We start from the raw sequence: 23,269 nt of genomic DNA, 5'->3' as shown, positions 1-23,269 counted from the left end.
AAATGAAAGGGGAAACATGTCCAACGCATTGCCACTGACTATTGTAAAGCTCACTTATCATTCCAAACGCTGCTGTAGAGGAGGGAGGCTTCCTATGCGGCGCCCCGCAAGTAATGGACTTACGGCTCTTTATTACCATAATATACTAGTAATGTACATTTCTTGTTTATTGCAGGCCGCTCCCATGACAAATCCTTCGTGCTGTTCCGACTGGGGACTCTGGCGTCGCGCGGAGTCAAAGAGTTCGCAGAGACGGGGCGCACGGACGCGTTGGAGGCGCAGAGCCAGGGCGAGGGTGGCGTCTACGACGAGTTTATGGCGCCGCCAATACCAACCGGCGCCGGGCGCACCGAAGCCGAATTCTTCGTGGATGGCAACCACTCGCGGGTAAGTAGAAAACAAGCTGAGATAATTTTCCACGGAATGTACAGTGCCTTAAGATTCTTTCCTAGTCGCAGTCCTTACAACAGACACACTATACAGGGTGAATCAAAACTCAGTATAGAGAGAAGAGAAAGCGAAAGACGATATGGGTCCGGAAATGCTTAATTCCTGAGCTAACGAACCTTTTATATGTTAATATTTAACGAAGTTACAAACACGACAGACTTTGTGTCCTCAAAGGTAAAAGTCAAAAGGTTTCAAGTCAGAAGAGTGTGTTGGCCAAGCAATTGGTCCACTTATACCTATCCGGCGCCCACCAGCGAGCACCACCATGCATGTAGTACTGCTCTCGACGGGATGCTAGTGATAGGTCTTCCAAATAATCAGACACTCAAGAACTCTGTGCAGTTCTGTCCAGTAAGCCTGACGGAAAGAAGTGAAGGCCTGAGCAAGTTATCGCAAAGTACTGGAGAACCTAGAGCTTGCTCAGCCCACATCAAATTTGCTGATGATGATTCTTGTTCAAAAGGGCCTAACAGCTAGGTCATCGGACCCTGTCCGGCTTCATGCCTAAATTGTCAGCGTGGTGGCCTTTGGCCACAGGGGTCCATGGTTTTATTCCCGACCGGGTCGGAGATTTTAACCTTACATTGTTAATTCCCTTTGCTCGGGGACTGGGTATTTGTGCTGTCCCCAACATCCCTGCAACTCGCACACCACACATAACACTATCCCCCACCACAATAACACGCAGTTTCCTACGCATGGCAGATGCCGCCCACCCTCTTCGGAGGGTTACAAGGGCTGCACTCGGCTAGAAGTAACCACACGAAATTATTATTATCGGCCCCTAATGGTACGAGGTGTATGAAACGGGAAAACTTCAAAATGTATCCACTGGACAGACTCGAAAAGGAATGATGTTGAAAATATGATCGTGAAACAAAAACAATCAGTGGATCCAATTCACAATGCTTTAAGTACTGGGATGATACTCGTTATCTATAGGGGTCCAAAATCCAGGTCACCGGCCCCACTCGTAATGGAGAACCTATAGTGATACTAATAACAGGTAATGTAGACCCACGGTGTATCACACATTATGGCAAGGCCCACAGGCAACACAAACCCATGCTGTTCCTCACATAATGGTACTACTTCTCTCAGACAACCCAGATCCATGGTTTTACTCGCATTCTGGTACTAATGACGGGCGCCAGCCAAACGCGTGGTGCTTGTCACTTAGTGGCACTAATCACAGGCAACATAGACCCATGGTGTTTCTCATAAAGTGGTACTACTCACGGATAACGCAGACCCGTTCTGAACACAGTGGAACCGACCGGTGGAATACATACCATGGCCATTATCACAAGTAACGCCCGGACCCGTTGTGTTTCTCGCATAATGGTACTGCTCCTATGTAACGTAGACCCATGGTTTTCCTCGCAAGGAAGTACTAGTTGCAAGTAACGTCGACCCATGGTGTTCCGCACGTAATGGTACTGATCACAAGTATTTTCATGGTTCTAATGTCATCATCACTTGGTCGCCCCCTTTAGTCAAATTTACTAACATCTTGATTACTTTCATAACATTTATTGTAACCGATGCCTCGCAATTTATACTGGCAATCAGGACGTGTCGACATGCACTCTCCATATGTGGAATTAATTCCTAAAATTATGCCGTTGGAATTTGATACTGCATGCATATTGAGAATATTGATCATGTTACGTTACGGACCTTGATTTAATGGTCAGTATAGCAGCCTTCGTTTCGTTTAGTTTAGGATTTAGGTAATTATTTCAGAGGTCAGGGAGCACTACGTGTGCGGGGCTTGTCCTTCTCCCCTGGCCGTCCATAGATACTGTACAGGTTTATGGTAAATAATGAATGAATGAATGAATGAATGAATGAATGAATGAATGAATGGAGATCATGGGTTCGTGTCCCTGGCAGAGTGGAGATTTTAATCACGTCTGATTAATTCATTTTGCACGTGGATTGGATGTTTGTGTTGTCCTAAAACCAATAATATTAATAATAATTATTATTATGTCACTCTAATTAGTTTTACGACTTTTCCGGACGACGAGGTACAGGATTTTGTCCCGTATAAGGTCTTATACATGCAAGTAAATCTAGCGACTCGAGCTGACGTATTTTGGCATCTTCAAATACCACCGAAGTGAGCGAGGATCGAACCTGCTAAGTTGGACTCAGAAGGACGGCCGTGCTTGTCCTAATTCACAACTCTTTTTTGGTATACACTGCTCACTACACGACCCACTGTCATTGAAACACTTGATACTTAATACATACAACCCCCCACCACACATAACATGCGGTAAATAATTAATGAGTACCTTTGGTTGTAGGGCTGTTTTGTCTTATGTTATGTAAAAAAAAAAAACAAGGCATCACTGGGATATGTGTTTAATTGATTGTACAGTTGAAGGTGTGCCGTAAAACTACCTCTGTCTACAATATTTATCCATTTATAAAGGTGAAAAGTTATTTGTTGCCTAAAGGCAACAGTATGCAGTAGAGGGTTAATACATCCAATCCCCCACCACACATAACATGCGGTAAATAATAAATGAGTTTATTTATTTATTTATTTATTTATTTATTTATTTGTTTGTTTGTTTATTTGTTCATTTATTCATTTTTTATCGTATGGCGTTTAGTGCCGGGAGTGCCCTAGGATACGTTCTGCTCGACTGGTGCAGGTCTCTGTATTTGACGGTCATGGGTGCTCTGCACGTTTGGTGCTGATCATGATGCTTGTTGTTTAAATGAGTCTAACATCTAGGTCATCGGCCCCTAATGGTACGAGATGAAATGATAATTTTTTAAATGTATACACTGACATGAATTGAAAAGAAATGATTGTGAAAAATGATTGCGAATTTAAAATAATCAGTGGATCTAATTCGCAATGCCTTATTTTCTGATAAAATAATGGAAAATATAGATAAGGTAGAATCAGGCATTGCCTTGAATTGCAATCATAAATAAACATCCAAATTAGAAGTTAAAATAACACATTAAAATATTCCAACACAAAGTAAAGCACAGTCAATAGAAAAAAACGCAGTTAACAATAAAATAAAAATAAAAAAGAGAGTTAAAAATTTGCTTTTATACAAGATAAAATAGCCCACACTGCGTCATAAAACGGATGACAAGGTCTGCTGACAGCTCGTCGTGTCGTAGAATGAGAGAAATAGAACTCGGAAGTTTTAGACTACGGCGCAGATCGACCAGGTCCACGAACTACAGTATGTAGGAAGTGTACCACGGTAAGATGACAGCCGCACGTACGACCGGACGCCTTCAACTTTCAGTAAGTTTTTGAAGACTTTCGTATGGAGCGTGGCATTGCATGAAGTGAAGCATGGACAATAGGTCATGATGATGCTGTTGTTTAAAGAGGCCTAACGTCTAGGTCATAGATCCCTAGAATGGACAATAACTATCTCGGAAAGAAATATAATATAAGTTTTTGAAATGTGGTGTCACGTAAGAATGGTGAACGTGAGATTGGTAGATCAAATTACTAATGAAGAGATACTGAATGGAATTGCTAATCCTAGACCGATTTGGCTAAATTTGACTAAAAGAAGAGAGAGCATTATAGGACACATCTTGAGGCATCCAGGACGTGTTCAGTTGGTTTTCGAGGGAAGAGTAGACGGTAAAACAGTAGGGGTAGACCAAGGTACGAATATGACAATAAGATTTGAGCAGATGTAGGATGCAGTAGTTACGTAGAAATGAAAAGTTTAGCACAAGATAGAGTGGCATGAATGATGATGATGACGGTGCTTGTTGTTTGAAGTGGCCTAATATACAGGTCATCGGCCCCTAATGGTACGATATGAGACGAAATGCAATGACAGTACAAAATTCATCCACTGACCAGAATTCTAAACGTGATGATGAATAAATGGATGAATATGAATTTATAACAATCATTGGATCCAACCCACAAACCCCACTTTCCCAGAAACTATATTAATGACCAAGGAACTGCATCAAAAGCACAATCCTCAATCGATGACGTTTGTTGTCTAAAGATCAACAACCTCTCATGATGGCACTTATCGCTAGTAAAGTAGAACCATGGTAATTCTCAAGTTGTGGTGCTTATCAAAGGTAGCGTAAACTAACGGCGTTGCAAACATTATGGTACTACTCACAAGTATTGTACGTCGTACAGATAACGCAAACCTATGGCGTTTCTACATAGTGCACTAATCACAGGGACTCGTACTATCCCGTGGTGTTCCTCATATAGGGGTACTAATCACAGGCAACGCCCAGACCCGTGATATTTCTCACACAATCGTACAAATCACAGGCAACGTAAGCCCGTGATGTTCCGCATTAATCACAGATGATGAAAACCCACAGTGAACCGCTCTCTGCAGCTACTATTGATGATGATGATGATGATGATGATGATGATGAAGATGCTTGTTGTTTAAATGGGCCTAACATCGAGGTTATCGTCTCCTGAAAATGAAATGACAAAGTAAAAGTTCAAAATCATCCACTGACCAAAAAAAAAATGTCATGAAGAATGAATGGATGGATATGAATGTAAAACAATCAGTGGATCCGACTCAAAGAACTATCATAAATAATAGTATTACTGACCAAGGGTCCATTTCTAAAGCACAATCCTGAATCGAGGATGCTTGATGTCTAAAGGGGTCCAAAATCCAGGTCAAAGGCGCCTCAGAATCGTACTTAGGCCTATCGCTGATAAAGTAGATCCATGGTATGTGTCATGTTGGGGGTACTAATCAAAAGGAGCGAAGACTCACGGTGTTCCACATATGATGGTACTACTCACAAGTATTGTACGTCGTACAGGTAACGAAGACCTATGGTGTTTCTCACATAATGGCGACACTCATATCCAACGCAAACCGATGAGGCTCCTCACCTAGGTGTACTAAGCACGGGCGCCGTTATTCCCGTGGTGTTCCTCACATAGCGGATTCTAATCACAGGCAACGCAGACCCACGTTGTCGCTCATATACTGGTACCAAGCACAGGCAACGTCCAGACCCATGGTGTTGCTCATACGGGTACGACTCACGGTTACTGGAAACCCACAGTCCCCACCCTCTGCTGCTACTAATCACAAACCTATTTCGTACCTAATATGGTGGTACTACTCGCAAGTAAAGGCGACTCATGGTGTTCCCCGCGTGATGGTTCTAATCAAAAGTAGTTTCATGGTTCTAATTCAATCATTCCTTGGTCGCCCCTTTTAGTCGCCTGTCACGACAGGCAGGGGATAGCGTGGGTGTATTTTCCTTCTGCGTCCCCCACCCACAGGGGGTATAGAGAGAAAAAAAGAAGAAAATAAGGGATCCGTCACTTCGAAAAATGAAGTAACGTACGAAGAATGGCAAGGGCCACGAAGGGCGTGAAAATGAAAGACTCCCTAGGCCTCGAATGCTCTAATACCTTCGGGGTCGGAAAAGAACAAGAGTTGACCAAGGGAGGTCGGACAGGATAGAGGAAAGTGAGGAGCCTGGTACAAGTAAGTAGAAGCAATGCCATGACTCAGCTAAGGGCCCCGTGGTCGCCAACCCACGCTCCCAAGTTTAGAGCCCCTGGGACCCCTTTTAGTCGCCTCTTACGACAAGCAGTTGATACCGTGGGTGTATTCTTCATCTACGTCCCCCACCCACAGGGGGTGGGTGTCATGGAAAGCTGCATCAAAATATTCTATGGACAGATGACCCGAACCACAACATGATACAAGTGAGGGCGGGGGTGTTTATCCAGGCCTAAAACTGCCTATAGTCGTTGGATAATCACGATACGGGAAGAACAAACGATGTTCGCTAACCTTCTGTGAGAGAAGGCACTAGAGGAGAAAGAAGCGATACAATCTCCCTCACCCTGCTCAGTTGGGCTTCTCTGCTACGATAATGGAGTGATTGTTAACGCCATGTCCTCTTTGCTGGATTAAAGTAACCATCACTCACTCTAGTGAGCCTTCAACGAAAGTCAGCAACTTCCAGTGAACCTTGTATTGGTCGCTTTAAAAGGGAGACTATCACGCTTTAATCCTGGACATTAACGGCTACTTTAATTATTCCGTGTGACAAGGGAGATAATTTATCACGGGTAAAGAAGATGAATAGCTCCTATTAACTGCACGAAATATTATGCACGGAGTACCGGTGACGAGCTGTTTGTTCTACATAATACAGGAGTAAAGGGCAAACAGAATGAAGACATGTTTTCCAAGTGAGAACATTAGCGTACTGCGAGTAGAGACAATTTTCTTGGCAGTAGAGTGTGTGCGTAATTAGCTAAATGCTTTGCGTGAGTACGAAGACAGAAAACAGAGCACGCTGCGGTTACACTGCCGGTGTGCGTAATGTTGTGTACATAACGGAGTCTTCCGCGGAACTTCATTCGTTAGGGAGGAGAGGAGGAGTCATAGACGTCATAACTAGGGCCAGCATTCTATGTAATTACATATTCAGTTCATTTACATGTAGGCAGATAATGATGTCTTGTTGAAAGGGGCCTGATTGATTGATGATTGACGTTTGTTGTTTAAAGGGGCCTAACATCGAGGTCATCGGCCCGAAAAAGTTCGAAATGAGACGAAATGAAATGACAACTTAAAATTCCAAAATCCTCCACTGACCAGAATTCAATGCACGAGGACGAAGAATGAATGGATGGACGGATATGAATTTAAAACGATCAGTGGATCCGACCCACAGTGGCTCAAATGCACAGAAGCTGGCACAAAACAATCGTATTACCGACCAAGGGACTGCTCCCATAGTACGATGCTGAATCGATTGTGCGTATAGTCTAGGTCATCAGCCTCTCATAATGGTATTTATCGCTAGGAAAGTAGAACCATGCTATGTGTAATGTTGCGGTACTAATCAAAAGTAGCGGAGACTCGCGGTATTCCACACATTGTGGTACTATTCACAGGTAGTGTAATGCGCATTTGTAACACAGACCTATGGTGTTTCGCACATTGCGGCGATGTTTGCAGGCAACGCAAACTCATGGCATTCCTCACATACGTGTACTAACCACAGGGACCCGTACTATCCCGTGGAATTCCTCACATACTGGGAACTGAGCATAGGTAAGGCAGAACCATGGTGTCGCTCATATAGGCGTACGAATCACAGGTACTGTAGGACCCCCATCCTGATTCACAAACTGTCGCTACTAATCACAAACCTATTGCGTACCTAACCGAGTGGTACTACGTGGAAGTAAATGCAACCCTTGGTGTTCTCTGCGTGATGGTACTAATTACAAGTAGTTTCATGGTTCTAATTGGATCATCCCTTGATCGCCCCTTTTAGTCGCCTCTTATGACAGGCAGGGGATTCTGTGGGTGAATTCTTCGTCTGCCTCCCCCACCCACAGGGGGTGTGTGTTTGGTCCGCAAGAGGTACTTTATTTCCCTCCAGTCCGCCGGCAAGCCGGTTAGGACCCCCCTATCCGCCACCTGGGACGCGCTACGTGGGAGTATCACCTCTCCCCCTCCTACGCCTGCGTAGCAGGTTCGTGGGAAAGGGGCCTAACAGCTAGATCATCGGCCCCAAATGGTACGAGATGAACGAAATGTAAATTAAAACTTCAAAATATATCCACTAAATTGAATCTAAAACGAACGGTGATGAAGCGAATGATCGTGAAACAAAAAACAACTAGTGGATCCAATTCACAATGTCTTAATTATTGGAATGACACGTATTATCTAGAGGGATCCAAAATCCAGATCACCGGCCCCTCATAATAATACTAATCACTGGTAAAGCAGAACCATGGTGTTCCTTCAATAGTTGTACTAATCACAGGTAACGTAGATTCAGAGTAGCTCACATAGTGGTACTAATCATAGGCAATGTTGACCCACGGTTTATCACACGTAATGGTAACGCCCACAGGCAACAAAAACCCATGGTGTTCCCTCATAATGGTACTACTACACTCAGGCAACGCGGAAGAGTGATTTTCCTCACATAGTCGTACTAATCACTGGTGCCAGCCAAACCCGTCGTGTTTTTCATAAAGCGGTACTTCTCATAGGAAACGCAGAATCCATTCTGAACACAGTGGAACCGACAAGTGGAATACACATAATGGCATTTATCACAAGCAACGCCCAGACGCGTAGTGTTCCTCACATAATGGTGTGTGTTGAGTCATCAGTCCATAGACTGGTTTGATGCAGCCTTCCACGCCACCCTATCCTGTGCTAACCTATTCATTTCTACGTAACTACTGCATCCTACATCTGCTCTAATCTGCTTGTCATATTCATACCTTGGTCTTCCCCTACCGTTCTTACCATCTACACGTCCTTCAAAACCCAACTGAACAAGTCCTGGGTGTCTTAAGATGTGTCCTATCATTCTATCTCTTCTCGTCAAATTTAGCCAAATCGATCTCTTCTCGCCAACTAGATTCAGTATCTCTTCATTTGTGATTCGATCTGTCCATCTCACCTTCAGCATTCTTCTGTAATACCACATTTCAAAAGCTTCTATTCTCTTCCTTTCAGAGCTAGTTATCGTCCATGTTTCACTTCCTTACAATGCCACGCTCCACACGAAAGTCTTCAGAAACATTTTTCTAATTCCTATTTGAAGTGAGCAAATTTCTTTTCTTAAGAAAGCTCTTCCTTGCTTGTGCTAATCTGCATTTTATGTCCTCCTTACTTCTGCCATCGTTAGTTATTTTACTACCCAAGTAGCAATATTCATCTACTTCCTTTAATACTTCATTTCCTATTTTAATATTTCCTGCATCACCTGCCTTCGTTCGACTACACTCCATTACTTTTGTTTTGGACTTATTTATTTTCATCTTGCACTCCATAGCCAAGACTTCGTCCCACATAATGGTACCGCTCCTATATAACGTAGACCCATGGTATACCTCGCAAGTTGGTACTAGTCGCAAGTAACGTCGACCCATGGTGTTCTGCACGTAATGGTACTAATCACAAGTAGTGTCATGGTTCTAATATCACCATCCCCTCATGGTCCCTTTTAGTCGCCTCTCACGACAGGCAAGGAATACCGTGGGTGTATTCTTCATCTGGAACCACCTAACACACATGGTTATAAACAATATTACTTTATTTAGTAACGTTCATTTTTTCATTTTCAAGGCATGAGAACAACAGGAAATTAAACACACAAATAAAATATGTCAAATACTCCCGCAAAGTGGCCATGATTTTTAGAAAATTAATATCTACAGCTTGTTTCCAGTCATTCGACCGCGTCAGGAATGGAATGAATGAAGCCCCATCTAGCAGCGACGATAGGAATTGTATCGGAGGCCGAAGCCTGTCGTATTATTCTGGGGAAATGGTCGACAGTTGATAAGAAATGATATTGGTGAGTGTTGCTGGTATTAAATATGAATGAAAAAACCGGGGTACTCGGACAAGAAACTGTCATGCCTTCACTTTAACCACCACAAATTTCACGTGGGATGACTGGTGAGGGGTGATGATGATTGTACCGGGTGGTACACCCCCCACGCCGCTAATTCAAACTTTGCGCCAGTTGAAACTCCTCTACTGGAGGAAGTCTGAACTTTATCTACTGTGTTAATTTTCAAGTTTCTCAGTAAGAAGTGTGGACATTCTCTTCCAGATGGCACTACTGAAAAACTACAATTGTGCACCCTAGTGCGAAGTGAAAGAACTATGTTTTTGGAGAAATTTTGAATTCATAAGTTTGTTCTTTGTTAAATTTCTTTCAGTTATTCTTTAAGTTGGCAATATTAACCCTTTCTTTCTGCCAGTTTTGAAACTGGCCAATCATAATTTTCTGTAATTAATTTTCCACCAATAAGGTGTTTCTTCCTCATCTAGTGTAGGGGTTTTCGTCGTTATCCAATAAAATTTTTGTGGGAGGGTGTTCTCATTCCTGAAACGCCTCGAACTTTCCACGAGGGTATATAAACTGCTGATTTTCGGGTCTCCTGGCCACTTCAATAACATCTATCAGTGGGTAAAGTACGTAGCAGGGGGCGGGAAGCGCCTCTTTCTTCGGGCAGCAGTTCAGCCACCAGGTAATGGCCGTTTAATAACTTCTTTTCTTGTCAGCTCAGCAGTTTAACTCTCGGGGCAGGTCCGAAGCCTTTCCACCATGTAACTTTTCCCCTAAAATGTAAAGACACTTCGTATCAATTCTATATTTTAAACTACATATTGGGATAGAGAGTGCTTAACCCTCTCGAGCTCCCACTCATTTTGCATTGAGGTGAACTTATTTTCACAACCGTTTCTCCCCTTCTAATGTAATGTAAATCATTTTCTTATATAAGTCACCTCTTTAGTGTGGGATTAGCCCTTGCATTTGAGGCCTAGCGCCAAGTAGGTTTTATATAAAGTGTATTAGGAGTGCAAGAACGCCTCCTCTCAAGTTGGTATTTTAGAGGCCATGTAATTTACCTGTTTCTTTACTTAATAGGCCTCAGTAGGTTGGGTATTTTTACCCCTGTTTTCATGTCCTTGGAGGACAACTTGAATGTGGAGTTTGGTGTGGCCTTTGATAGGCTTAAATTTTGAGAGCGAGTTGCTCTTTCTTGAAAATTGAGTTGTTGTATGCCTCGAGGAGGCTTTACCGTGTAAAGAGGAGCAAGTGCTCCTAGGCATGATTGGGGTCTTCTGCCCCTTTGTTGAATTCTGTATATCGTAAGGTTGGGCTTATAGCTCAAGAATTGTGTGTCTGGCTCTCGGAGCCCAAATCCTGTAATCATTGTAATTGTACATTTTCGAATTGTGTTTCGGCTACTGAGTACCTGTTCTATTTGTTACTTCTTAATCTTGAAAAGAAAATATAACCTTGTTAAATTTTATCTTAACTTTAATTTCGTATTTTGAGACCTGTTCACCCCCGCACCTTCTTTCACCTCTGCTAATCCACCAAACCACGGTAACAATGATAATGATGGTGATGATGATGATGCTTGTTGTTTAAAGGGGTCTAACATCTAGGTCATGGTATGACTTGGAACGAGAATATATGATAATTAACATTTTAAAATATATCCCCGACTGTAATTATTTAAAGTAAATTATGACGAAAAATGAACATGAAATTGAAACAATCAGTGGATCCAATTCGCAATGCCGTATTTTCTGATAAAATTAGGTAAAATGTAGATTACAATGGAGTAAGGCATTGCCTCGAAGTACAGCGATGTAGACCATTTAATTTAGTTAAAATAACACATTAAAATACACGAACACAAACTAAAATGGAGTCAAAATGGGATAAAAGCGTAGTTTACAAAAATAAATACTAAGAGAAAATACAGTTTACACGATAAAAATGGCCAGTATCCCCCATTAAACGGATGACGAGGTCTACTGACTGCTCGTAATCTCGCAGGATGAGGGAGATGGCACTCTGAGTTCTAGAATACGGCGTAGATTGGCCAGGTCTATGCACACTCCGTAAGAATGTGTACCACGGATTGCGTTACTGTTCCATGACCTATTCGAAGACGACAGAATACCGCCGCTTCCCTCCGAGTGTCCCGAAAGGAAGTCGCCCATATCTTCCTTGTTCCTTTTATCGCTCTCACCTTATTTGTGAGAGGGGTGGCCTGTCACTCCATCCCTCATTGGGACATAACCATATGTCTCTACTGAGAACGAATATCAGTGGCTGGAACCTTGTAAGTAACGGGGGCAATGTAACAAGCCTCATGGTAGCCTTATCAGCTAACTCGCTTCCACACCGATGTGGTATTGGAGTCACATACACGTGATTATGGTGCCGGCATCCAAACACCCGGCCAGCAGGGCCAGAAACCGCTGCTCCAGAGGGTGCTGAGGGGAACGTGCATCAGTAGATTGTAGCGAGCACAAGGAGTCGGTACACAGCAGGAAATGTCGACGCTTATCGGACAACGTGTACCGTAGAGCATCACAGATAGCATAGAGCTCTGCTGTGTACACCCAACAGGATTCCAGGATAGAGAATAAAACCTGTTACTGTCGACAATGAACGCACGGCCTCCTCCCGCTTTTACCTTTGAACCATCCGTGAAAACAACGACCTAAGCGGGGTACCGGCCAACAACGGACAGAAAGAGTCTCCGATAAATGGAAGGGTCGTGTTCCCCTTCGGGCCGGTGTGAAAATCTAGAATTATTTCAGGTCGTCATTTTATCCACGGAGGTACTCTATTTGGTGGTCTGACAAGAAAAAGAACCGAAGCTACATCAAAAAACTTGTGACTCCTATCCAAGCGTATTCCAACCGGATGCGTTGCTCGAGGTAAGCAGCGAACAGCCGAATGTTTCCATGGTGCAATACGCGGGCATAGCTTGAGTGAAGTGGCATCTGTCGCAAATTTGCAGCATAGAACGGAAGCATTTGCTGGAGCCTCAAGTGTAAAGCTAGTACAACAGATTCAACGAGCAGGCTAGCAATGGGGCTTGTAAAAAGAGCTCCAGTTACCAACCTAACTCCGCTGAGGTGGATGCTATTCAGTTTCCCAACGATGCTTTACCTTTCTGATCCACACGTTGCACTACCGTACTCCAACCTGGATAAAGTATGTGCCCTATAAAACCGTAGGGGCACGGTGCTGTGTCCCACCCCCACCCCCCACTAAATAGTGCCGCTAAGAAACTTCAAAATATTCAATTCCTTAGTGCATTTCAATTTTAATTTCCGCACGTGTGGCTCCCACGATAATTTGCCATCGATGATGATGATGATGATGCTTGTTGTTTAAAGGGGCCTAACATCTAGGTCATCGGCCCCTAATGCTACGAAATGAGACGAAATTATTTATGTTACGGAGTTATCCGTGGAAGTCAGAGGTGAAAGGAGGTGCGGGCTGGAATGGGTCTAACTACAAGTCCGAAAGATGAATTTAAAATTTCAACAAAGTTTATATTTTCCAAACTTAACAATGGTAACATAGAATTTTGAGCGTACAACAAATAACAACCAGTTAAATCAGGTACACAGCAAATTTACAAATTCTGGGCTACAAGCCCCAAAGTCTGAGCTCTCAGCTCACAACCACAAATTACCAAAGGGCAGAAAACCCCTTCATTACATGGAGCATTAGCTCCCAACTTTACATCTCAAGCCTCTCTTAGGCACTTTTACCACATCATCAAAGAGCTGACCCGCTCTCGATCTTTCAAGCCTATGAAGGAAAAAAACAGGCTTTTACACAACCTGCCATCAAGGCATAATAAAGAAACAGGGGTATCTCGTACCCAATCTACTGGGCCTTAGTGTGCAAAAACTAGGTTAATTTAAATGGCCCAAAACAAAATGATGGAGGCGTGAATTTGCACTCCTAAATCTACATTTTAAACCCTAAGTGGCTCTAGGCCGATACACAGGGGCTGATCCCAAGCTTGGGAGGTGACTCGTACGAGAAAACTATAAAACATTAAGGAAGAGATGAAACGGTTACGACAACGTAGTCACCTCAATTTCAAATGAAGAGGAGCTCGAGAGGGTACAGCACTCCCTATCCCCGAATTAAAGTTCAAGAAAACTGAAGTTTACCAGGAAAAGGATTTACATGTTTAATAGTTTACATATTAAAGGTTTCGAACCCCCCCCCCCCCCGAGAGTTAAACTGATGAGGTAGCAAGAAATAAAGGTGTTAGAAGGCCATTACCTTGTTTAAGAACTGCTGTCTGAAGAACGAGTCGCTTCCTGCCCCTGCTACATATTCACACACTACGCTAGATGTTACTGAAGTGGCCAGGAGACAAGAAAACCAGCAGTTTTTATACCCTCGTGGAAAGTTCGAGACCTTTCCTGAATGATAACAACCCGCCCTCAAACTTTTATTGGCTACAGTACACAGTTACATACCAAATAGGAGAAGAAAGCCCCGATTGGCTACATTCAAAACAGGCGGAAAGAAAGGATTAATATTGCCAACCCGCAAATGACAGAACAAAATTTAGTAAAGAGAAAACTTATGAATACAACATTTCTCCAAGAAGGTTCATTCCCTTACACCAGAGTGTGTTATCATAGTTTTTGGTAGAGACATCTGTTAGAGAATGTCCACACATCTTGATCACTGAAAAACAAAAGCAAATCAAAAACACACAGTGACATCTTCTGATAAACAGAGTTAGTTAATTTGTTAAGGTTCCGGGTTTCTCCAGTAGAGAAGTTTCAATTGGCGCAAGATTTGAACTTGCGTCGTAGAGGTGTACCGCCCGGTACAATTTAAAAGTCCAAAATCATTCACTGACCAGAATTCAAATGATGATGACGAAGAATGATTGGATGGATATGAATTTGTAACGATCAGTGGATCTGACCGGTAATGCCCCACATTCCCAGAAAAAAAAAAGCGTTAAACAATAGTATTACTGACCAAACGACTGATTCTAAAGCACAATCCTGAATCGATGATATTTGTAGTCTAAAGGGGTCCCAAATCCAGGTCATCGGCCCTTCATAATGGTACTTATCGCTAGGAAAGTAGAACCATGGTATTTATCATGTTGTGGTACTAATGATGATGATGATGATGCTTGTTGTTTAAAGGGGCCTAACATCGAGGTCATCGGCCCCTAATGGTACGAAATGAAAGAACAAAAATGTCAAATTCATCCACTGACCAAAGAAATAATAATGTCGTCATGAAGAATAAATGGATGGACATGAACCCCACAAAATAAAACAAAAAAGGAAACAAACAACCAAAATACAGTGGATCAGACTCAAAGATCATACATAATTGATTACTGACCATGGGACCACTCATAAAGCACGATGATGCTTGATGTCGAAAGGGGTGCAAAATCCATGTCTAAGGCCCCACAGAATGGTACATGTCGCGAGTAAAGTAGAACCATGGTATTGGCATGTTGGGGTACTAATCAAAAGTAGCGAAACTCACGGTGTTCCACACAAGACGGTACTATTCACAAGTATTGTACTTCGTACAGGTAACGCAGACCTATGGTGTTTCTCACACAATGGCGCCACTCATAGCAAACGCAAACCAATGAGTTTCCTCACCTAGGTGTACTAGGCACGGATGCCGGTCCAACGGGCCCCGTGGTGTTCCTCACAGAGTGGATACTAATCAAAGGCAACGCAGACCCACGGTGTCGCGCATATAGTGGTACAACTGACAGGCTACGCCCAGACCCGCGGTGGTGCTCACATGGGTACGACGCACGGGTACTGGAAACCCCCAGGCCACGCTCGTGACTACTACTAAACACAAACCCATTTCGTACCGAATATAGTGGTACAACTCGCAAGTACAGGCAACCCATGGTGTTCCCCGCGTGATGGTACGAATCAAAAGTAGTTTCATGGTTCTAATTCAATCATCCCTTGGTCACCCCTTTTAGTCGCCTCTCACGACAGGCAGGGGATACCGTGGGTGTATTATTCGTCAGCCTTCCCCACCCACAGGAGGTGTGTGTTTGGTCCGCGAGAGGTATTTTATTTCCCTCAAATCCGCCGGCAAGCCGGTTAGGACCCCCCTATCCGCCACCTGGGACGTGCCACGTGGGAGTATCACCTCTCCCCCTGCTATGCCAGCGTAGCAGGTTCGTGGGGTGTACTAATCACAGAGACTCGTACTATCCTGTGGTGTTCTTCACATAGTGGGTACTAATCATAAGCAAGGCAAAACCATGGTATTCCTCATATAGGGGTACGAATCACAGGTACTGTAAAACTCACCCTGACACACACACACTGTCGCTACTAATCACAAACGTATTGTGTACTTGGCATAGTGGTACTACGCGGAAGCAAAAGCGACCGATGGTGTTCCCCACATGGTGGTACTAATTTTAAGTACTCTCATGGTTCTAATTCTATCATCCCTTTCTTTGCCCCTTTTAGTAGCCTCTTATGTCGGCCAGGGGATACCTTGGCTGTATTCTTCGCCTTCGTCCCCCACCCACATGTTGATGGGTGTTTGGTCCGCGAGAGCTATTTTACTTCGCTTAAGTACGCCGACAAGCTGGTTAGGACCACCCTATCCGCCACCTGGGACGCACCACGTGGGCGTATCACCCGCCCCCTTCTACGCCAGCGTAATAGCTTCGTGGAGTTTGCCATCGGAAAGGATCCCAATAAATCGGTAAGTGTCAGTTACGGGAAGAGCGATATTCCCTAAGAAAAGCTCAGGATGGGAGTGAAGAGTGCACTTCCGGCAGAAGTGCACCACAGAGGCCTTTGCGGTTAAAAGTCGAAAGCCATGTTCTAAGATCCACTGTTCTATTCTCCTAATTGCTTGCTGTAATTGTCGCTCGGCGACAGCCATATTTTGCGAACTATAATACACAGCAAAATCGTCCACATATAACGACGGTATTACAGCAGGACCATCAGCAGCGACAATACCGTTTATGGCAATCGCGAACAGACTGACACTTCGAACCGATCCCTGTGGGACTCCATTTTCCTGAATGGGGTATTGCGAATATGCCCTCCCTAATCGTACACGGAATAGACGAAAGGTCAAAAAATTCGCAGTAAAAACCGACAAATTACTTCCGAATCTCCTTGGTGCTCTTTGATATCAGCTGGCTATGTGGCCGAAAAGTGCAAGAACGTACAAATAATCCCCATCATTTTCTGGTCTACAGTGATCCAGAATTAACATATATTATGCTGGGCCTCGTCTTGGACAATCGGGAAAAGGACTTTTCCTCCAATTCCAAGCCCGATTCATACCAAAACAAATACACAAACATTTTCGTATATTGAATAATAATAATAATAATAATAATAATAATAATAATAATAATAATAATAATAATAATAATAATAATAATAATAATAATATTTGTTTTACGTCCCACTAACTACTTTTTAAGGCCTTCGGAAACGCCGAGGTGCCGGAATTTAGTCCCGCAGGAGTTCTTTTACGTTAAATTGAATGCATTAATAGCACTGCATATTTTATGAAAATATATATTTAAAGACATATTTCACTGATTTTACTACATATTATGTACATATTTTGTACTTCGGCTTTACAAAAAATGTTGGGCTCTTTGGCTAGGAATCTATGTCTTAAGACATTTAAATCAATTCCTAGGTGGAACATAGGACCCCGTCGAAATTTCTCCAGAATGTACTAACTACTGTCAATCATTACACCTCTCTCCATGCCTTGTTGACTCTAGCTATGCCCTTGTCTTCCAGGTGATTTTTCGGTTTGGATTGCCTGTAACTTGCCTATCTTGCGATACTTACTTCTGGTCGCCACACCTCCATTTTCTTCCAATTATTGCCTTGTATTAAGAATCCCAGTCGTCCTTGGCCACCATATTATCATCATGTACCTCAGGAAACGATTTATTATGAAAGTCCGTAGCCTTCGGTTAATGTCTTTGGTCACTTTCCAAGTCTCACTTCCATACACTATTACGTAGCTAAGGGGTCAGTACAGAAAATCAAAAATCGTGGATAAAGCTTGATGATGATAATGCTTGTTGTTTAAAGGGGCCTAACATCGCAAGTCATCGGCCCCTAATGGAACGAGATAAACGACATGAGAGATGATGTTAAAATTTTAAAAACATATCCACTGACTAGAGTTTTAAAAAAATGCTGATGGTGAAAAATAAGGGTGAGATTAAAACAATCAGTGGATCTAATACGCAATGCCTTATTTTCTAATTAATAAGAGAATATACAGGAAAACTAAAGAATAAGGCATTGCCCGGTAGTACATAATTTACGTGAGACTTTAAAATAACACATTAAAATACGCAACACAAACTAAAATGAAGTCAATGGGATAAGAGCGCAAGTGACACGAAACACACTAGGACAAAGGACAGCATCACACACGATAAAACAGGCCACTATCCCTCATAAAGCGGACGAGGAGGTCTGCTCACTGCTCGTCATCACGCAAGATAAGGGAGATAGTACTCGGAAGGTTAAGACTACGGCCCAGATCGACCAGGTCCACACACTCCGTAAGGATGTGCACCACGGTAAGATGGTCGCCGCAGGTACACACCGGAGGGGGTTCTCCTTTCAAAAGATGCGAGTGAGTCAAGATACCGTGGCCGATCCGAAGACGACATAATACCACGGCTTCCCTCCGCGAAGCCCGAAGGGAAGTCCTCCATACCTTCGTTGTTCCTTTCATCGCTCTCAGCTTATTGGGAAGTGGAATGGCCTGCCACTCAATCTCCCAATGGGACATAACAAGATGTCGCAGCTGGGAGCGAATATCACTTAACGGAACCTTGAAAGGCAACGGGGACAGTGTAACTGCCTCCTTGGCAGCCTGATCTACTAACTCGTTTCCCGCTATACCAATTTGGCTTGGGAGCCACAGAAACGTGATTATGGTGCCAACATCCCAACACCCGGCCAGCAGGTCCTGGATCCGCTGCACCAGAGGGTGCCGAGGGAAACGGGTATCTATAGACTGGAGCGAACTCAAGGAGTCAGTACACAGAAGAAAGTGTCGGCGCTCTTTGTACAGTGCGTACCGCAAAGCCTCACAGATATCATAGAGCTCTGCCGTGTACACACTACAGGTTGCTGGAAGAGCAAAAAGGAACCTGTCATTGTCAACAACCAACGCACAGCCCACCTTCGTATCTGTTCTTGAACCATCCGTGCAGACGACGACTGAACCTGGATAGCGGCCAACAACGGACAAGAAGAGCCTCCGATAAATCGAAGGGTCCGTGTTTTCCTTTGGGCCAGTGTGCAGATCCAGGATTATTTCAGGTCGTCGTACGACCACGGAGGTACCCCACTTGGTTGTCTGGCAAGGCAAGGAACCGAAGGTACGTCAAACAATGAGGAAATGCTATCCATGCGTATCCCAACCGGCCGCGTCGTTCGAGGACGAGCAGCGTACAGCAAACGGTTGCCATTGTTGATGATGCTTGATGATGCTTGTTGTTTAAAGGGGCCTAACATCGAAGGTCATCGGCCCCTAATGGAATGTGATAAACGACATGAGAGATGATGTTAAAATTTTAAAAACATATCCACTGACTAGAGTTTAAAAATGATGGAGAAAAATGAGGGTGAGATTAAAACAATCAGTGGATCTAATACGCAACGCCTTATTTTCTAATAAAACAAGAGAAATTACAGGAAAACAAAAGAATAAGGCATTGCCTGGTAGTACATAATTTACGAAAGACGTTAAAATAACACATTAAAATAAGCAAAACAAACTAAAATTAAGTCAATAGGATAAAAGCGAAAGTGACACAAAACACACTAGGACAAAGGACAGCATTACACACGAGAAAACAGTCCACTATCCCTCATAAAGCGAATGACGAGGTCTGCTGACTGCTCGTCATCACGCAAGATAAGGGAGATAGTACTCGGAACGTTAAGACTACGGCGCAGATCGACCAGGTCCACACACTCCGTAAGGATGTGCACCACGGTAAGGTGGTCGCCGCAGGTACACACCGGAGGGGGTTCTCCTTTCAAAAGATGCGAGTGAGTCAAGATACCGTGGCCGATCCGAAGACGACATAATACCACGGCTTCCCTCCGCGAAGCCCGAAGGGAAGTCCTCCATACCTTCGTTGTTCCTTTTATCGCTCTCAGCTTATTGGGAAGTGGAATGGCCTGCCACTCCATCTCCCAATGGGACATAACAAGATGTCTCAGCTGGGAGCGAATATCACTTACTGGAACCTGGAAAGGCAACGTGGGCAGTGTAACTGCCTCCTTGGCAGCCTGATCTACTAACTCGTTTCCCTCTATGCCCATGTGGCTTGGGAGCCACAGAAATGTGATTCTGGTGCCAGCATCCCAACACCCGGCCAGCAGGTCCTGGATTAGCCGCACCAGAGGGTGCCGAGGGAAACAGGTATCTATAGACTGGAGCGAACTCAAGGAGTCGGTACACAGAAGAAAGTCTCGGCGCTCATTGTACAGTGCGTACCGCAGAGCCTCATAGATAGCATAGAGCTCTGCTGTGTACACACTACAGGTTGCCGGAAGAGCAAAAAGGAACCTACCATTGTTAACAACGAACGCACAGCCCACCTTCGTATCTGACCTTGAACCATCCGTGTAGACGACGACTGAACCTGGATAGCGGCCAACAACGGACAGGAAGAGCCTCCGATAAATCGAAGGGTCCGTGTTTTCCTTTGGACCAGTGTGCAGATCCAGGATTACTTCAGGTCGTCGTACGACCCACGGAGGTACCCAACTTGGTTGTCTGACAAGGCAAGGAACCCAAGGTACGTCAAACAATTCGGAAATGTTATCCAAGCGTATCCCAACCGGCCGCGTCGCTCGAGGACGAGCAGCGTACAGCAAACGGTTGCCATTGTTGAACACGCAAGGATAGCTGGGATGAAGTGGCATCTGTCGCAAATTTGCAGCATATGTAAGTAGAAGTTGCTGGCGCCTCAGGTGTAAAGGCGGCACACCAGACTCAGCGAGCAGGCTAGCGATGGGGCTTGTACGAAAAGCTCCCGTCGCCAACCTAACCCCGCTGTGGTGGATACTGTTCAGCTTCGCAAGAACGCTTGGTCTTGCGGAGCCATATGCTGCACTGCCGTAGTCTAACCGGGATAAAATGTGTGCCCGATAGAATCGCAGGAGCACCGCGCGGTCAGCCCCCCAAGAAGTGCTGCTAAGAAACTTAAGGATATTAAGCTTCCTAGTGCATTGCACTTTTAACTGCCGCAAGTGTGGCTCCCACGATAATTTACTGTCAAAAAGGAGCCCAAGAAATCGGTAGGTGTCAACAACTGGAAGAACGACATTACCTAGATAAAGCTCAGGTTGAGGGTGAAGTGTACGTTGACGACAAAAGTGGACAACGGAGGTCTTTGCGGCAGAAAACCGAAAGCCATGTTCTAAGGTCCACTTCTCCACCCTCCTAATAGCTTGCTGTAACTGTCGTTCTGCGACTGCCATACTGCACGAGCTATAGTGCAGAGCAAAATCATCCACATATAGGGACGGTATGACGGCTGGACCAGCAGCCGCGACAATACCGTTTATGGCAATCGCGAACAGAGTGACACTAAGAACCGATCCCTGTGGTACTCCATTTTCTTGAACGTGGTATTGCGAATATGTCCTCCCTACTCGGACACGGAATAGACGGAGGGACAAAAAATTCGCAATAAATACCGGCAAGTTACCTCGGAATCTCCATTGATGCAGGACTGAAAGGATGCCATATCGCCAGGTGGTGTCGTAGGCCTTCTCCAAGTCAAAGAAGACAGCTACCAAGTGCTGTTTGCGGAGAAACGCATCCTGGATAGAGCTCTCCAGGCGTACCAAGTGGTCTGTGGTGGATCGAGCGGCTCGAAATCCACATTGGTACTCGGACAAGAGTCCTTGTTTCTCCAGACACCACACGAGTCTGCGATTTACCATCCTCTCAAAGAGCTTACACAGGCAATTTGTAAGACAAATCGGTCTGTAACTTCCTGCATACTTAGGATCTTTGTCAGGCTTGAGGACAGGGATGACTATGCCCTCTCGCCACTGAGACGGAAAATCACCCTCCGTCCAGATTCGGTTGAACACACGAAGGAGATATAGTAAACTATCATCACTAAGGTGTTTCAACATCTGGTTATGGATGTTGTCCGGTCCAGGAGACGTGTCCTTGCAAAGCGCTAATGCGCTGCGGAGTTCCAACTCCGTAAAGGGCACGTTGTAGTCCTCTGAAGCTTGGGTGGCAAAACTAAGGTGATGACGTTCAGCCTCCCGCTTCAGAGGGAGGAAATCAAGATTGTAATTCCCGGAGCCAGAGACATCCGCGAAATGACTAGCGAGATGATTAGCAATCGCGAGGGGATCAGTGGCAACACTGCCTGCAATGGAAATTCCCGGTACAGCAGATGATCCTTGAATACCCGAAAGTCGTCGAAGTTTCGTCCACACTTGAGATGATGGAGTATGCGACGTCATGGACGACACATATCTCTCCCATGAAGCCTTCTTACTTTGTCGAATAAGAACTCGCGCCTTAGCGCGGAGTTTCTTAAATGTTACCAAGTTGGCCACAGTAGGCTGTCGACGGTAACGTTTATGAGCGCGACGGCGTTCTTTGATGGCTGCTGCTATTTCATCGTTCCACCAAGGAACGAGTTTTCGGCGAGGAGCCCCCGAGAAAAACGGAATGGACTCCTCAGCAGCAGCAAGAATAACTTGGGTGACGTAAGTTATTTCCTCGCCGACGGTCCGCCTGACATCATCGTGAAAGACAGCTAGTGATGTGTACTTTGGCCAATCAGCATGTTTAAGAATCCATCGAGGGGGAGCCTCGACGGGTTTATGTTTCAACAAAGTAAGAATAATGGGAAAATGGTCACTGTCACAGAGATCATCGTGTGCATTCCACCGAAACAGTGGAACCAACGTTCGGCTGCATAGACTTACGTCTATGCGAGAGTATGTGCCGTAACGTACACTAAAGTGAGTTGGTTCCCCTGTGTTCAAAATACATAAATCCAGATCTGTTATAAGTGTTTCCAACTCTCTTCCTCGGGGACAAGGCGTCTCAGAGCCCCATATGGGGTGATGGGCGTTAAAATCGCCCAATAAGAGGAAGGGTGGTGGAAGCTGATCTATAAGATCAGCGACATCATTGATGTTCAGATGCTGGCCGGGTGGAAGATAAACATTACACACTGTTGCTATGACAGGCAGCGAGACGCGAACAGCTACAGCCTCTAGAGGGGTTCGTAATGGAACCTCTTCGCTGTAGCTATCAGAACGTACAAAAATGCCAACGCCTCCGGAAGCCCGGTGAGCATAGTATCGTTCTGTCGAGTATAGTTTGAAATTCCTCAAGACCGTATGATGACCAGGTCTGAAATTGGTCTCCTGAATACAGA

The 23,269-nt window shown here is 44.4% G+C and overlaps 1 protein-coding gene across 1 annotated transcript in view; it reads left to right on the top strand.

The window, feature by feature from the left end:
- Positions 1-23,269, top strand: part of mspo (M-spondin) — a 195,042-nt gene that overhangs the window by 5,097 nt on the left and 166,676 nt on the right. The window contains exon 2 of the mRNA XM_068227377.1: positions 176-387. Coding sequence (XP_068083478.1) covers positions 176-387 — 212 coding nt within the window. The remainder of the gene's footprint in view (positions 1-175; positions 388-23,269) is intronic.

The sequence above is a fragment of the Anabrus simplex genome, chromosome 4 (assembly GCF_040414725.1).
Source record: "Anabrus simplex isolate iqAnaSimp1 chromosome 4, ASM4041472v1, whole genome shotgun sequence".
In the NCBI taxonomy this organism is placed as follows: Eukaryota; Metazoa; Arthropoda; class Insecta; order Orthoptera; family Tettigoniidae; genus Anabrus; species Anabrus simplex.
Note: the sequence above shows the minus strand (reverse complement) of the source record. Positions and strands in the feature narration are given on the sequence as shown.